Source organism: Schistosoma haematobium, chromosome 3, assembly GCF_000699445.3.
Source record: "Schistosoma haematobium chromosome 3, whole genome shotgun sequence".
Classification (NCBI taxonomy): domain Eukaryota; kingdom Metazoa; phylum Platyhelminthes; class Trematoda; order Strigeidida; family Schistosomatidae; genus Schistosoma; species Schistosoma haematobium.
In genome coordinates this window covers 13,555,571-13,571,217 of record NC_067198.1, presented here as the reverse complement: position 1 = coordinate 13,571,217, position 15,647 = coordinate 13,555,571, and the positions used below count along the sequence as shown (strand labels likewise).

At 35.9% G+C, this 15,647-nt stretch overlaps 1 protein-coding gene across 3 annotated transcripts; it reads left to right on the top strand.

The window, feature by feature from the left end:
• The first annotated feature begins 4 nt into the window (after positions 1–4).
• On the top strand, positions 5–15,551 carry HTRA2_3 (Serine protease htra2, mitochondrial). 3 transcript variants are annotated; one of them, XM_051213062.1, is made up of 7 exons: positions 5–391; positions 632–879; positions 8,402–8,626; positions 10,743–10,874; positions 11,659–11,931; positions 11,968–12,571; positions 13,497–13,705. In XM_051213062.1, exons 1-7 carry the CDS (start codon positions 132–134, stop codon positions 13,504–13,506), a joined length of 1,752 nt encoding a protein of 583 aa, XP_051068999.1. In that variant the 5' UTR covers positions 5–131; the 3' UTR covers positions 13,507–13,705. The 3 variants fall into 3 exon arrangements, with proteins under 3 accessions (XP_051068999.1, XP_051068998.1, XP_051069000.1); XM_051213060.1 differs by having other exon boundaries at positions 11,659–12,571; positions 13,497–15,551; XM_051213061.1 differs by lacking the exon at positions 13,497–13,705 and having other exon boundaries at positions 8,402–10,874; positions 11,968–13,441.
• The last annotated feature ends 96 nt before the right edge of the window (positions 15,552–15,647 follow it).

Genomic DNA, 15,647 nt, shown 5'->3' with positions numbered 1-15,647 from the left:
TATCACTTCGCCTGTCATTCTGCTGCGTCACTGTTCTCGTGTCCTACTCGCATTAATTTGTTAAAATTAACTGTTAGCTTAAGCATTATTATATTGGATTGATAACTTCTCTAATTAACTGAGGATTTCTAATGTCACTTCATCGTTCTTCTAATGGACCTCCACCAGCGAAACCACTTGTTGCATTGCTTGATGGTCGTGACTGCACTATTGAAATGCCCTTGTTAAAGGATGTGGCCACAGTTGCTTTCTGCGATGCTTCATCCACCAGTGAAATTCATGGTAAAGTCCTTGAAGAAGCTGTTGGGGCTTTAATGTGGCATACCATTTCTTTAACGCGCGAGGACCTTCAGAAATTCAAATCACTAAAGATTATCGTGAGGATAGGCAGGTGGGTTTATGTTTATTTGCATATATATGGTTTATCGAAATTCTGAATCCTTGGTTTTGAGATGGTGGAGAAGTTTTGTAGCTCACATAGATGATTTTGATGGAATTTTGTTCTCTGAGCTAGACGGTTTGTTTGTGGAGCTCAGAGAACAAAACTCCATCAAGAATTCTTGGTTCGTTGGTAATATTATTTCTGTATATATGTTACTAATCCTACCTATAAATTAATATTCCTTTTCAGCGGTTATGACAACATTGACATAAAAGCCGCTGGGGAACTTGGAATTGCTGTTTGTAATGTTCCTGGATTTGGTGTTGAGGAGTCTGCAGATACGACACTTTGCCACATTCTGACCTTATACCGACGTACTTATTGGTTAGCAAACAGCCTGCAAATGGGCAAACGGATTAATGGACCTGAGCATTTAAAGGAAGTTGCAAACGGGTCTGCTCGTATACGACGTGATACTCTTGGGATAGTTGGTTTAGGTAAGCCTTTAATGATATTGTTTAAAATGACAAAACTGCTGATTAGTTTATCTATTTGTAGATATTTAGTCCATTTAAGTACTTAGTTGTTGTATTTGCACTGCGTAGCTCTTTATTAAGATATCAAAGATAGCTGAAACCTGAAATGACTCAGTAACAATTTCAAAGCTTGTCTGAATGATTATGTTCATCGTGCAGTTAAATATATGAAAAGTTGTATTCATACTTGTACATTTCACCATTTTCTGTATTGCAACATAAAGCCGAAAGAGCTGGAGTCAACTTGTTCTCTAACGTCTAACGAACTTTAGTGCATGAATAGTGTAGAGGAATCGTCATGATGAATTCAAATTGAAGTTACTTACTCCTAGTTAATGGTGTGGGACATAGTTTTGACTAAGACTATTGAAATAAGTCTGTTTGTATATGGTGCGTTTTCCAGGTGCATTCTGTTTTCATCCTTCATGTGCTGAGCATTATTATTTTATGATTTTTTGTTTCATGATCGTTAATATTCTTAGTCTAATTAAAAGGATTGTCACATTCAGCTAGTTTTCCCTTGGTTCGATTAAACTTCTCATTGTACCATTGCTTTACTAACCAGTTGTCCTTCGTTTGGTCCTAAATCATATATCTCCAGGTGGCTTTTTCTTATTCTGAAATAAATCACTTGAATGATGTTGCATGTAATACGTCTGTTACTAATCTTTTTGCTACCTCATCAAACTGGTTTACTATATCTTGCGTCACACGATTTCAACATCATTCGCTCGGTATTCTCACGATACGTGAGGACTTGAAACTAGCTGTAGTCGAATACTTGTAATTACCCGGTCGCCTGCATTATCTAGATATGATTTCCTATAGATTCCTAGGAAGATTTTCAAGTGCAAGGTAACCTCGATAAACCATTAGATATGTCTACTTGGTATGATTTCTCGCTATAGGTTCTGAGATTACTGCAAATCTTGAAGTAATATGTGATGAAAATTTTATACTCCTTTCATCCACTTAAAATATTTATGAGTTGTGAGTTCGTGGGTTTGTATCTTCAGTGGGTGAGATCGAACATGACGCTAAAGTTCCTAGAGTTTCTTGTTTTAGTTATGGTTTGAAATCGTGGCCCTGTGTTATAGGGATCAGAATCATTTGTAATCAGGCAGATGTATTTATTCTTTGACGTCTGAATTTTGAGTTTTGATGTTATTTTACACTCATCGTTTCTTAATTTCATCTAGTTGTTTTGAACTGCATTCTGTATATATATATATATATATATATATATATATATATATATACTACCGTTTTCTTCGTCTTGTTTTTTCCTCTTCTCGATATGGTGATCCTAAGTGTATATGCTTCTGGGGAAACAAAACCTGGAGTAGGTGGGCCGGGATTCAAAATAATGACTAGGTACTTTTAATCACTTCTCATATACATGTTTGTTTCAGGTTGTAATTTAGCTGACTGTGCTTTCTGGAATTCGTCGTATGAACATTGATTTAACTCCAAGAAATCTTATACATAAGGCCTTTTCCTACTTACATAAAAGAATGGTCTTAGCTAGCATATTTGTGCACCACAGTATGACTTTTTGATGGATATGATCTATTAAGCAAGAAGCATTTCAAATGTATGCAAATTCTCTGCTTCTATTAAAGCAATAATCAGTTAGTTTGGGAGTTGAACGTAATCCCATCTGACTGCTGTCGTTCGCTGATCGTACCAGATTATAAAAAAGGACAAAAGTCCTCTTGTGATAGTCATACAGGAACCGATTTGACCAATTTGTTGCCCTCTATAATTACCCGTTCCTTTATCTGGGGCTTGGTAACAGCAAACTTGGGAAAACCAGAGTGGTTTCAAACCTGGAAGTGGGTGTGTTACCAAGTATTCACCCCTTGTCACGTTCTAGAACAGAAGAATACTTTCTGGCTCTTGACAGTAGAGGCATTTCCGAACTTCTAAGCATCATTCGGCTCCGTTTGCAGAGTTTCTTTGACAGTGTTTATCATTGGATGTACCAAAAAAGTACATAAACCTTGTGGGGACTCTTTACTTGAATACTATTTTTTGAGTCAGAGCTTATGAAGAAATCTTGTCGGAACTGCGAATCTCAATTAGTGTTTGTCTGGGTTACTTACTTCACTCAATCATATCTAGTTTCGTTGATTACACACTTTTAGAGATAACGCTTTCTTCCAACTTTTCAGGAATTAATTACTTGCTAGATGATTCATTCTTCGACTTAGGATACTTAAATAACAGTCCTGTTCGATGAATACGCTAATAAAATGATGTCTAGTTGTGTTGCAAAATGTCACTTCGGTACTGGTATGGATCAGCGCTTGAACTACGGATGGTAATCACTTCACTTATCTTGGATGTCTCACTAGTCCTAGTAGGTTGATGGCTAACGAAATCTCGGCACCGACTCAGAAAGCTCAGTTGGTTTTTGGCAGTTTGCATCACTTATGGCGTAGGTGAGATGTCTGTTTCCCAGCTATAGGTTGAGTATACTACGCAATAGTCCTCTCTGTCTTTCCTTTATGGCTTTAAAACATGGACTTCAAAAACAGCGGATATCCATAGGTTATTACTGTTTGATTATAGGTATCCTCGAAGCTTTACTAGCCTTGTTTTAGACCATTAAGTGAGCAGTTTTGAGGTCAGACGCAGAATACTATCCAAAAACTGAATTCGGTTGAAAATATTGTGATTTTCCGTCGACAGAGGCGATTACGATATGTATCGCTTCCTGCCTCAACCGGGGATGTTGATTGGTTTAAGAGGTTGGATGATAAGTAGGGGTCACCAAATCAAAGAGTGGCATCTGTCCATGACTTAATGTGCGTCATGTTAATATGTACAGCTTACGAGGTTGGCTTTTGTGAGGTTATTATTGCTTGACTTTGGATGACATGGTGCAGAGTCAGTCATAATGAGACAGATACGTTTACTCTTTGTTTTTTCCTAGGTCCTAAGTCTCACGAATTTTATATATTATAAATCCCGAATCCATTTTTTTTAAGTCAACTATTTCTCTGTATTTTTAATCTGCTACTACATTGCAATTCATCTTGATAATTTCATCTCTGGGTTGACGTGGTGTGGCAACTTGAACTCGAACACTACCTGTCAAGCTTATGACGAACTGATTTCGCAACCTCAAGTGGTGTTCGGCAAGGCTGTTTACTATCTTCATTTTTGTTCAATTTCATCATACACCTACTTCTGGGAACAACTTTCTCGTCGACTGAATTTTCGGGGATTGATCTCGTGCCAGAAGGCACACTGATTGACTTGGAATACGCATATGATATAGTCCTGTTTAGTGAAGACGCTGATAAGATGCAGTTTTTTGGTAACAGTGATCAACAATACCAGGATGTTTGGGATGTGTTTCTCCCCCTCTAAATGCAAATTGTTGCTTCAGGACTGGTCTACATCAAAACTTCAACTAATGATAGAGAGTGAAGTGCATCGACAACTTCACTTATTCTGGAAATCTGATCAGTTCTAATGAGTTGGTGCCTGACGGCATCTCAGCACGGATTCTAAAAGCTCGTTTGACTTTTGCCAACTTACGACACCTATAGCGAAGTCGAGATATCCGTCTATCAATTAAGGGACGAGTATATTACGTGGCAGCTCGTTTTGTTTTACTTTACGGCTGCAAAACATGGCCATTAAGAGTTGAAGATACTCGTAAGCTACTAGTATTTGACCACAGATGCCTTAGAAATATTGCTCTCATCTGCTGGGATCACCGGGTAAGTAATAGCGGGGTTAGACGCATGGTATCAGGGAATGATGGTAAATCATTTGGTGAGGTTGTGAATGTTCATAGACTGAGATTGTTGGGCCATGTGTTGCGTATGCCTGAACACCGATTACCACGACGCGCAATGCTGACTAGTGCTCGAGACGGTTGGAAGAAAGTTAGGGTGGTCAAACCAGAACGAGGCATCAGTCCACAAAGTCACTAACTTCTGGTCTGAGCCATGTTGGTAGATGCAGACTAATTGGTTGCGGTCCGCTTGACTATCGTAACCAGTGGTTGGAGACTGGGTGACATGGCTCGGAATCGACCACAGCGGCATATAAGTATACACTCTTTGTTTTCTCTCAAACCGTGATATTAAAATTACTTTATACCTTTCTTTCTACGAACTAATTCTTTCTCCCAGCACCATATCTTTGTATGGAATCTTTCTTTTATATATTACTACCATTGAAGTAACTGCTTCTATGAATTTGATGTTCATCTTGTTGTGCTAATGAGGTATGGCAACTTTGACCGACGTGTATATGCGCCTGGTCCTATGTTGTAGCTGACTGACTGAACTTGAACCAATGGATATTGTACTAGGTTATCCTTGGGTTGTGGCTACCTGCCTAATATTTTGGTTTTCGATAGTTTTCGTTCTGAAACCAACCGATAATGTAAACTATCTTGAAACTGAACAATCTTCAAAAATTACCTATACTATTTTCAACTGTATTTGCCTCGATACACGCTTGTTTCAGACATGGAAGTTCTACTTGTTCAGTGTAACAGATAAATCGAAACATCACACCTTTTCCGATAAATCAAATACCTTATTGTGTTCGTAAAATACTTGGAGGCTCCAAATGTGTTTGAAGAGACTAACTCAACAATAAATACGTTGTAGCTGACTGACTGATATAAAAACCATGCTTATCCGGGTTCAACTGATCGTAGTGTAGTTGGTTTGTCGCTAGGGTTATCAGTCAAGTCCAATATTTTCGCATAAATCTCTGGATTTACTATGGTTTGAATAGGAAATCACTTACATTTAACCCTCATAAATTCAGAGTAGATTAGTATCTAGATATTCACCTGAACTGTGAGGTAGATTCAGTCATTTAGATATTCAGTATAGAAATTAAATCAATCTAGCATCAGAATAAGCGGTACATTAGTTCGGTTTGCTTGTCAAGACTAAATCTTATTTACTTTTGAAGATTTTTCCTTGAAAAATCTAGTAAAGCGCTGTTTTTTTTGCTCTAAACTCGTGGCTTCATGTTAGTAATATTAAGGAGATAAACATTTATTTAGACTTAGTTGAATATTAAAATACCTGAACTTTTGCAACAGCTTGATTAATCTTGGAAGTGTCTTGGCTGGAGTTATAGTTATTATCACAAAGAATTACTCAGCTTCATCAATAATCATACTAACCATTGACCTCATAAAGTACGTTTTTTTGGTAGACAAAGGGAGATAGCATGGATAACTAGTCACAAAAATGCTTTTTGGCTTAATATTTCACCGTCTTGTTGAGGAACTTTCCTGATGAATGACTTGATACGGAATAATTTAATAATACTGTTACCAAATATTTGAACACCTAACACTGAAAACGATTTATTTTATTTTATTTGAACATAAATATTGGTACAAAGGGATACCGAATACATATGCGCCATACAAGTCACTTGATTTGTGTGTGGGCTGTGATACTACCCGGGTGACCAAACCGAAGCAGGGGCTGAAAACGAGATAATGGTGGACGAATATGGTACCTAGAGGATGAGAAAGGCATCCCACGTGTTGCGTACCTGGAAATTGTAAGGATGCTTAGCTGAACGTTTTCAGCTAAAAGTGTCCGTTGGCATTAACAAGGTCAGGAAAATTATCGATCGTCTACTAAGCTAAATTCTATGTGATAGGGTCGTGAGACCAGTTTTATGTTCCTAGCTAGAAGTTAATCGTTAGTTAACATTTCTATTAGCCCAGCATTCGTGTATCTACTTTTATATTAGGGTGCCATGTGGTGAATATAGATAATCAATAACTGAGTACAATTTTACTCTCCAATTGTCTTTATCCTCATTTCATGTCGTACTGGAAAAAAAATATATATGAAGATTCAGAAATTCAATATTTAGTAGAATCCCTATTTCGTCATTCTTAGATTTTTTGGAGCTAGTCAGCGTGGTTTTGAGAATACAGGTTGCCTTGTCGAGATAAGGTGTACTTCATTACTGATTATATATAGTAATTTTACTATTGCTCGAGTAAGTTCGGGGTATTTGTTGAGTATTGATTGAAAGTACGAATGTACTATATACGTGAATGTGACTGAATGTAAGCTACAGCTGGATGATTTTGGGCTGCCAATCTTATTTTGTATTATACCGCTTAATACATGGTTATCACAGCTATACCTAGGCAGATCAAATAAATCTAATTGAAAACAAACACATGGATGGACAAATCAATTGTGTTGTGTGCATTTACTTATCAAACGTCTGTTAGATGTCTTTTCCTACTCTTTCTCATAAAATCGTTTTAAAAGCCAATGTATATCAACTGATTTTGATGTATTATGGTGATATTTCAAGCTAACTTTTTTATTGCTTGTTAAAATATGATGACATCTTTCTCTGCATGCTTTCAGTCTTCTAAACAGATAGGCTTTTTGTATTCCGTTAAGCCTTCCGAGTAATACACAAGTTCCTAGTTGTGTTACTTTTGCTGTTATCTCAGTGTGAACACTACAATAAATGTAATCATTCGATGTATAAGCATATAATACAGAATTATTAACGTTTCACGTTGTTACCTTCTTAGGGGTCTTTCTCATAATGAAGACAAGTAGTTTAAATTCCTTAATAACATTTAAAATTACTGACAATGTTGTAAACGTATGTACTGTTTTTTTCTGTTTGTGTTAAACATGTAACTTTGCACTTATTGTTCCATTTCCACTTAAATCTTTGTAAAGTTTAGTATTTTTAAATTATTATTATTTTCCTTACCATTACATAACGTAATTATCTAAATCGATGCACTATCTGTAGTAGATACAGTCTTGTTTGGTTGAGTGGTTTTTGTCTTGTAGTGATCATGATAACTATAAGTTAAACAAAATCTGAATCATAGCAAGATTCAGATATTGACAGATCATTGCCTCAACTTTTGTTACAAATATTTGGTTCCCCATCAACCTCATTTATATCGTCCTATAGATTCATTAAAAATTCACTAATTTTAGGAATAGTGAGTAAAAACAGCGAATTGTTTTAATAAAGATGTTATTGTTTGGGTACGTAATTGCTTTCAAAACTACTTTTATATCGATGTATATGTTGATTAATCATGTCTAATCTATACTCATTGCAGTAACTATTTAACACGTGAATGGAATAATAATTGACCATCCATTTTTAGTATAAAGAATACAGATTATTAATGATGCGTTTCTTATGTTTCATTCTTGTGGCATAACAATATTTCTAGTATTGTTTGATCTGTAATATCATGTGTAATCGTCCATCATTGAAATGCATCCAGAAGTGAAACTTCTGTGTTAATCTAAATAATTTTTATTTGATTTATCGTTATTGTTTTCAGAGGATTTCAACTGTGTCTTGTCTGGATGCACATATTTTGTTACAGCGGTTTAGATATTTACATAGGTTTAACACTTTTAGTTGTATACGTGTTAATCGGTCTATCTATCCATATCTATTTGTTTTTGCTTACTTCTAGGCCGAGTTGGAACAGCTGTTGCATTACGAGCCCAAGCTTTTGGATTTCATGTAACATTTTACGATCCTTATCTTCCAGATGGGATCGAACGATCATTGGGTATCGAACGTGTTTACAGTCTTCAAGATCTACTATTTCAAAGTGATTGTGTCACTTTGCATTGCTCACTTAATGAGCAAAATCGCCATATGATCAATGAGCATACAATAAAGTTAATGAGACCGGGTAATATATTCACAATATAGATGTTGAAATGATGTGTATATTTTTCAGCTCAGTTGAATAATTTTTGTGTTTTAAATTTCTCTGCGCTAGATAGTTTTATTTCAAACCTTTCATTGATATAAGTTGATGTAGACAACGACGGGCATAAATCCAACTGGGAATACATCAGAATTCTGAATCGAAAGTATTCCAGTAATGTCAGGGAATTTCTGGAATCATGACGTTCAGATCAATTAGCACTTTAACGGACACGTCGAATTAGACCTAATTTGTCAACCCATTCGAAGAATGTCAATTGACATGGTCAGAGATCGACAGAAAAAAATAGTCGATTTGAATGCAGGGACAAATGAAAATATTGAAAACAGCCTATGACAATAACCAATCACAAACAAGGGCAACGGAACGAACTGATTTATAACTCGTGGGTTAACTATAAAGCTCATTTCTACATGAAGTATGAGCTAATGATGTGGTTTTGAGTGACAATGGAAGTATCGCAATTAAACTGTCTAGCTCAGAGAACCCAACGACATCGATATTATGAATATATATATAGTATATCAACAATTCATTTAAAAAAATTATTATAGTAAATAAGATCAAAATTCAACGATTGGATGCTGGATGATGGAGTGAAAGATTTCGTTCAGGCAACTACAACCATTGAATGTAGATGTATTCTAAAAAGTTAAATATACGGTGCAAATAAATTATTTCTTGTAGCATATCGTGATTTAATCCTGATTTACAGGATTTAAAAAAATTACTAAATGAAATTAAACTAAATGCAATAAATTTTAAATAAATCCTATTAAATCAACTCTATCTTTCAATAGTATATATATAGTATATAGTATAGTAGTATATAGTATATAGTATATATTTAAATGAAAAGTGCCGCAGTACATTGTAACTGGCTAAGTCCGATATGTGCTCAAATATGTAGATGAATGTATGATTTTTAAAATGGAAGTATCAATTATCATTTATATTAGAGATAACATAATATAGTATTACTTTTCATAATTAATAATTTCTGCGTATTCTTTTCAAATATTTGGCTTCATTCAGAAAATAGGTTTCATATTTTTTACCGTCATAATATGAACAATCATTTCTTGATTGTTGTTTTGCTTTTAAAGTGATTTATTTGTAAACCCAGATGAAAGACAAATAACTAATTTTGTTGATTGTGATAACATATTAGTCAGTTTACATTTGAAAACAGACTTCTATAATTTTGCATCATAACAAACTATACTGAAATCACCTTCCTTGTATCGATTCACTCAACTCCTATAGAACAAGTTGCACTGGGAAATGTTTTAGGAATGTACTTTTCCTTGCTCGCGAACACTTTCCAGAGTGTCCAAGCTAACTAGTTAAAACAATCAATAGTTCTATCCTAGCTCATTTAGTTCAAACGGGGTTACACAGCCAGCGTGAACCAATCATTTACAATCAGTCATTTACTATTATTATTGCTACCACTACCGTGGCGCGTGCTACTTATATTGATGTAAGTGGTATATGACGCAAGTTAAAAACGTAATGTCGGGGAGCAGAAGATGGGGGAATATCAAGAAAGGAAGAGCGAGAACACAATGCAATTTGTGAGAAAACGCATGAACAATGAAGTGTGAGACAATGGATTGATGTTTGCAACAGGAACATTCCAGGTTGATATGGTGGACTGATATTTTGCAAATTAACGATTTACTATATGGTTTTTCTATTTTACCAAGTAACTCTGTAATTTCGTACTAAATACATTCGATTGTCCCTACCCGTGTTCTGTTCACTACATTACAACTACTGGTTGTGTTACTACTACTCATCTGGAATTTGTTCTAATAATTTCATCCCACCGTGCTTATATAGTGTGAGGACATTATCCGTTCCATATATTTCTCAGATGCGCTGACTGAATTTCTAAACTATTTACAATTCACTACCAGATTAACAATGCACCGCAATAACTAAATTTTAATTATCAGTCTGAATTTGATGATAGAAAAAGAAAAGGTGATAAAAAGGCAGTTACTTTCTAAACTCACTTGTTAATATTTTACCTATCAGTGGAGCAATTGCCTAAACCTTGTTCCTTTTTTAGGTGCATTTTTAATCAATACTGCTCGAGGTGGTTTAATTGATGAAGTAGCCCTTGCTGCTGCACTTAAGGAAGGTCGAATACGTGCTGCAGCATTGGATGTAACAGAGACAGAACCATTTGTTTGGAGTAATAGTAAGTTTTTTGCTAAATAATTTGATATAATACATGTATTGTTGAGGCTTCTGCAGTTAAATTAATGTCAAAAATAATGACTGACCCAATGCTTTATATCAGTGATAGGTTTTTGGGAATTGTGTTGTTTTATTATGTCATAATAAACCGGTTGCATATGTTGTTGGAGTATTGGGAGTAATCGGCACCAAGCTATGAACTATGAGCTATTTAGTTCATTTTATGTAGTACAGATACGTGTAATCGGCTTTGAGCCGTGCTTAAAGTTCGAGAAATTGTGATGCTACTCGGTTGTTTAAATCAAAGTGAACGAACCGAAGTTCAAACCTCCATCTTAGTGATTGAAAGTCGAATACCCTACTCACTGAGACACTTCTTCACTTCACATTTCAACAAGGAACACCTATTCTGTCTCTTATGTGGATGTAAATCATCCAGTGAAATCTGAAATATTGCTGTTAGACTGTCCGGATAACGACCTACTTCCGAATTGCCAATTTTATTCCTGAAATGTTTATTACGATAGGGACTATCTTGAATCAAAACTAGACTATTTGATGTATACGAATAAACAATAGTATTATATGTGTCTAACAGAATAAAACTGTTTCTTGCGAATTGGACTGGAAAAGGTCGTAAACATACGTGAATGTAATGTACTAGAATCTAAGAATAAAGTGTGTAATTGTGTTCGATCTAAATTTCTGTCAACTTTGAAAATTCATTCTACTTCAAACTGAAGTAAATTTTGAGTTCATTTTATGTAAATATTTTATTATTACAGGTGCCTTAAAAGATGCTCCAAATCTTATTGTAACACCTCATATGGCATTTTACAGTGAATCAAGTATGCGTGAAATGCGCGAGGCAGCTGCAAATGAAATCCGAAGAGCTATTTTAAATCGCATACCAGACTGTCTTCGAAACTGCGTCAACAAAGAATTTATGCCCAATGGTGGTTCGTCATTATTTTCTCACGGTTGTTCCAACAATAGTCTATCCAATAATATCAGTAATAATCCCCTGGTTAATAACAATCATCTGTCTCTTGGAGCAGGTATACCTGGTGTTAATGCCCTTAATAGTAGTGTAGCTTCAGGATTAGAAAACGCCGCACGTGGTTTGCATCCAGCAGCTGCAGCTGCAGCGTTCGGTCTCTCAGCAGGTCTTTTCTCTTCTGCCGCGGGTGGAGGTTGTGGTCTTGGGGTAGGTGCTAACAGTCTCCCCTTCCCTGCTAACCTAATTGGTGGATCAGGGATAGGTCTGTCAAATGCCGGTGGTGGAGGTATTCTCACCAACAGTGGTGGTCCAACAACAATCCCAGCCCTCCCTCCCCCTCCTGCCGTTGCCGCGGCCGCCGCAGCCCATCTAGCTGGCCTTCCTCCTGTCTCAGCGTACGCCAACTTCTTTCCTCCCGGATTAGCCGCTGGTTTAGGCCTTCCTCTCCCTCCTCCTCACGCTGCATCTTTGGCTGGCGTAACCGGATCCTTAGGAGGTACAACGACTGGGTCTTCAACGAGTGCAACCTCAGGCAATTGTACTAATAATTCTACTTCAGGCTCAGGAGGCCAGACAGTCAGTTCCCCCTCACCTGCAACCAGCGGTTGTATCCCTGGTGTATCCAGCAGTACTTTCGATAGCGTACATGCCAGGCTTGCCGCCGCCGCCAGTCTTGTTGCTTCGGGTCTAAATCCGAGGTAAGTATTACCGTTGCATTAATTTCGCTTTTCATTTGTAAATAATGTACAACTTAAAATAAAAATTCCAGCACTGAGAAAGGTACTTTCAGCTTCTTGCACTTGATGTAGTTGACTAATTTTTATTGACCAACGGCAGAAGTTACTTACTCACTTAAGACTGACTCACTGCCCTTTTATGTAGCAGTATGTATGTTCTTGTATGGTGCATATGTTTTATACTTTTACATGAGTGTAGTTAACATAATAACGTGGGGATTAATTTTGCTCGTAAAAAAGTTTGGAGTTCATATTGGTTAGCTATATGACAGAACAGACAGATACGTGAAAGTTTCAGGATTTTAAAATTAGTTAACTTCACTATGATTGCAGCTCTGATATTGATATACATAACAGATTAGGCTTTTTGATTCAGTTATTGCGAATTAATCCATGATACTAGCTTGGAATTTATCGGAAATATGAAAGTTGATTGCCGAAATCTTGTTACATGCATGCGGTATTTGCTCGACAAACCAGTTATTTAAGCTGTATGACAAATTTTGTGTTTATTATGTTTTTTCTTCATGAGTTTATTTTTGAAAGTTAGATATATCTAAGCACATTTCTCTGGTTTACTCTCAAATAGATCAGAAATTAATAATTCTGATCTGTTTAATCGTCTTCAAATTTCGTAACAGTAAACTGATAATAGCACCTTTAGAGTAATTACTAGCTATAATGAAATGTAAGAGTTTATTCTCTGTCGAATGTCGATTTAATGAAATAAATATTAAGCTCTTTTTTTCATGAACATGATCAATATAATTTGCAGTTTTTTTTCTTTAAAGTGATGTTAATTATTTATAAAAAAGAACATTGCTATTTAACATGTAAATATAGTTGACTTTGTTTTTCTCTTCTGTTTAACTATTTTCTCTTCCAGATCTTCATGATACTACACTTTTCTTATCAAAATTAATCAAAAGGTGTAAAGTGAACAAACTATATAAATGTTTTGCTAACTTTGAACTATAAGGGGATTTGTTAATCCTATCTACCTACCATGCGTATGTGTATCGCATGTGTACTTCATGCATTAATAAAATGTTGTGTTATGATTTATTTTTTTAAATTAAAAATTTATACATCTCAGTGTGTTGGAGTTCATTCATTTGTCTAATCAAGAATAGTTGGTGAAAAGCATTCGTTGGGGGGTCAGGTGGGTAGAGGAGTATCTTTTCGACTTACTGCAGTTACTGCCTAATTGAGCCGTGCCAGTTTCAAAAATCTTATGAATAGAGATGTTAGTCATAATGCTTAAATTTTGACTTACCGTCGCTAATCGTAAACATATATATGAAGATTTTAATTCAAAAAATGGAAAATAGATAGTTCTCCAGCATTCTGAACTTAAGAACCAGTCGTTGTAAATTGAGTGACGAGTCTAACGATTGATGTTCGCAATTTTGTTCGGGACTTCTATTATTTCACGTATGTACCGAAATCGGTAAACTAGTTTCATTGTTTACTGGACAGAATTGTTAAGCTCTTTATTAGACAAAGTAAACTATGCTGTGGATTTTATGATTAGCTTTGTTAATGAAGTCGTTCTGTGGGTCCAAAAGTATCTGATTTTACCGTCAATAGGTAATATATTCAGCTCTCATATTTACCAATGAAACTGTAGTTAATAAGTTAGTTTGAAAGCACCGAGATTTTTCGAAAAGTATTTTAGGTTGTTCATAAAAGAGTCACACCTGGAAGTGATTGCGACTAATTGATCACAATTAATTTTCCACTTGTCAGGATTCATGGAATTGAGACACGAAGACAGTTAACTGTAGAGAACTATACTTGACAATTCATACTGTTCGGGCGGATTGTATTTCTGTTAAATAGATTTCCTTAAGTGATTAGTGCAGTGAACACCAGTGTGAAGAACGTTTAGAATACTGGGTTTTTTTCAGATATGTATCAGCAGTTCCATAAGGACATCTCAAGTACAGTATGAGGTTATTCAGATGAAACTGATCTTTTGGACGATTTACTCAGACTGATTAATAAGGAAAAATCACTGAAAATTGTAGCCATTTGTTTTATTTTGTAATTTAAGTGTTACTGATGAACATACACAACCCTAGGTTTACGGTGGGTTCATGAGTTAATATAGATTTTTAGTTATTTTCCAGAAGTAAAGAGGTTATTGATTGTGTGTGAAAGAGGTAACGGGATAGTTTACCTGGTGATAGATTCCGTAATTCTTCAAACCTACATGTCAAAAGTACGAGACAATAAGGTGACGATATACTACACGTTCTAAGTGTATCGCAGTCAGTAAGTGCGGTTATATTTTGGTTTATTTGGTCAAACAGTTGTACATATATAGGAATAATTTCTATTACCAAAGTAATTGGGAGTATTTCTTTAGCAAAGTTGTATTTACTACATCTTATGCATTATTAAGTACTACAACTACATGGCGTTCACACACCTCGAGGACTACACAGGTTTAAGCCTTCTTGGGGAGCATGCGCATGTGGCAGCCTACGAAATTTCAACACACATGTATGGCCTTCTGGTTGCCTGGATGATGTGATCGTGAAGCGAAACAAGCAGATGCGAAAAAAATTTGCCGTCAAGGTCAAATAACGCTCATCAGTTAATCGTATGCCATGGACTGACCCATGCAGTGGTGGTCCTTTAAGTTGTTTAGTTAAGAGTCGACCTCAAACAACTAAGTATCTGTCAAAACAATAAAGTTCAATTATTCATCCACTTCCTTATTTTGTATAGACATTATATTCCCTATGATCTTTTATTGAATGTTGAAGAGTTTTGTGTGTTTGAACAGGTAATTCCCGGCTCCACTGTGACTGCCACGCGATTTAAATAAGGACCTATTCACTACTAGTCTGGTTTCTTCTATCAGTAGAACAAGGGTTACATATAAGCACGAAATTCTCACTATCTTCTCTGTGCTCATTCTTACTAATATATTCCCGTAATAACGTCCTCTGTCTTATACGCTCTTCATAGCGCCCCGTAGCATTTTGGTATGTCGAAGGGATAATCCATGTTAGGTGCTGAGCGCGAG

Bases quoted from the DNA above. Each gene is read 5' to 3' on its own strand.
- HTRA2_3 (XM_051213060.1), top strand. From the start codon at position 132: ATGTCACTTCATCGTTCTTCTAATGGACCTCCACCAGCGAAACCACTT. The intron at 392-631 runs GTGGGTTTATGT...ATTCCTTTTCAG, and splicing joins ATTATCGTGAGGATAGGCAG to CGGTTATGACAACATTGACA. The intron at 880-8,401 runs GTAAGCCTTTAA...GCTTACTTCTAG, and splicing joins TCTTGGGATAGTTGGTTTAG to GCCGAGTTGGAACAGCTGTT.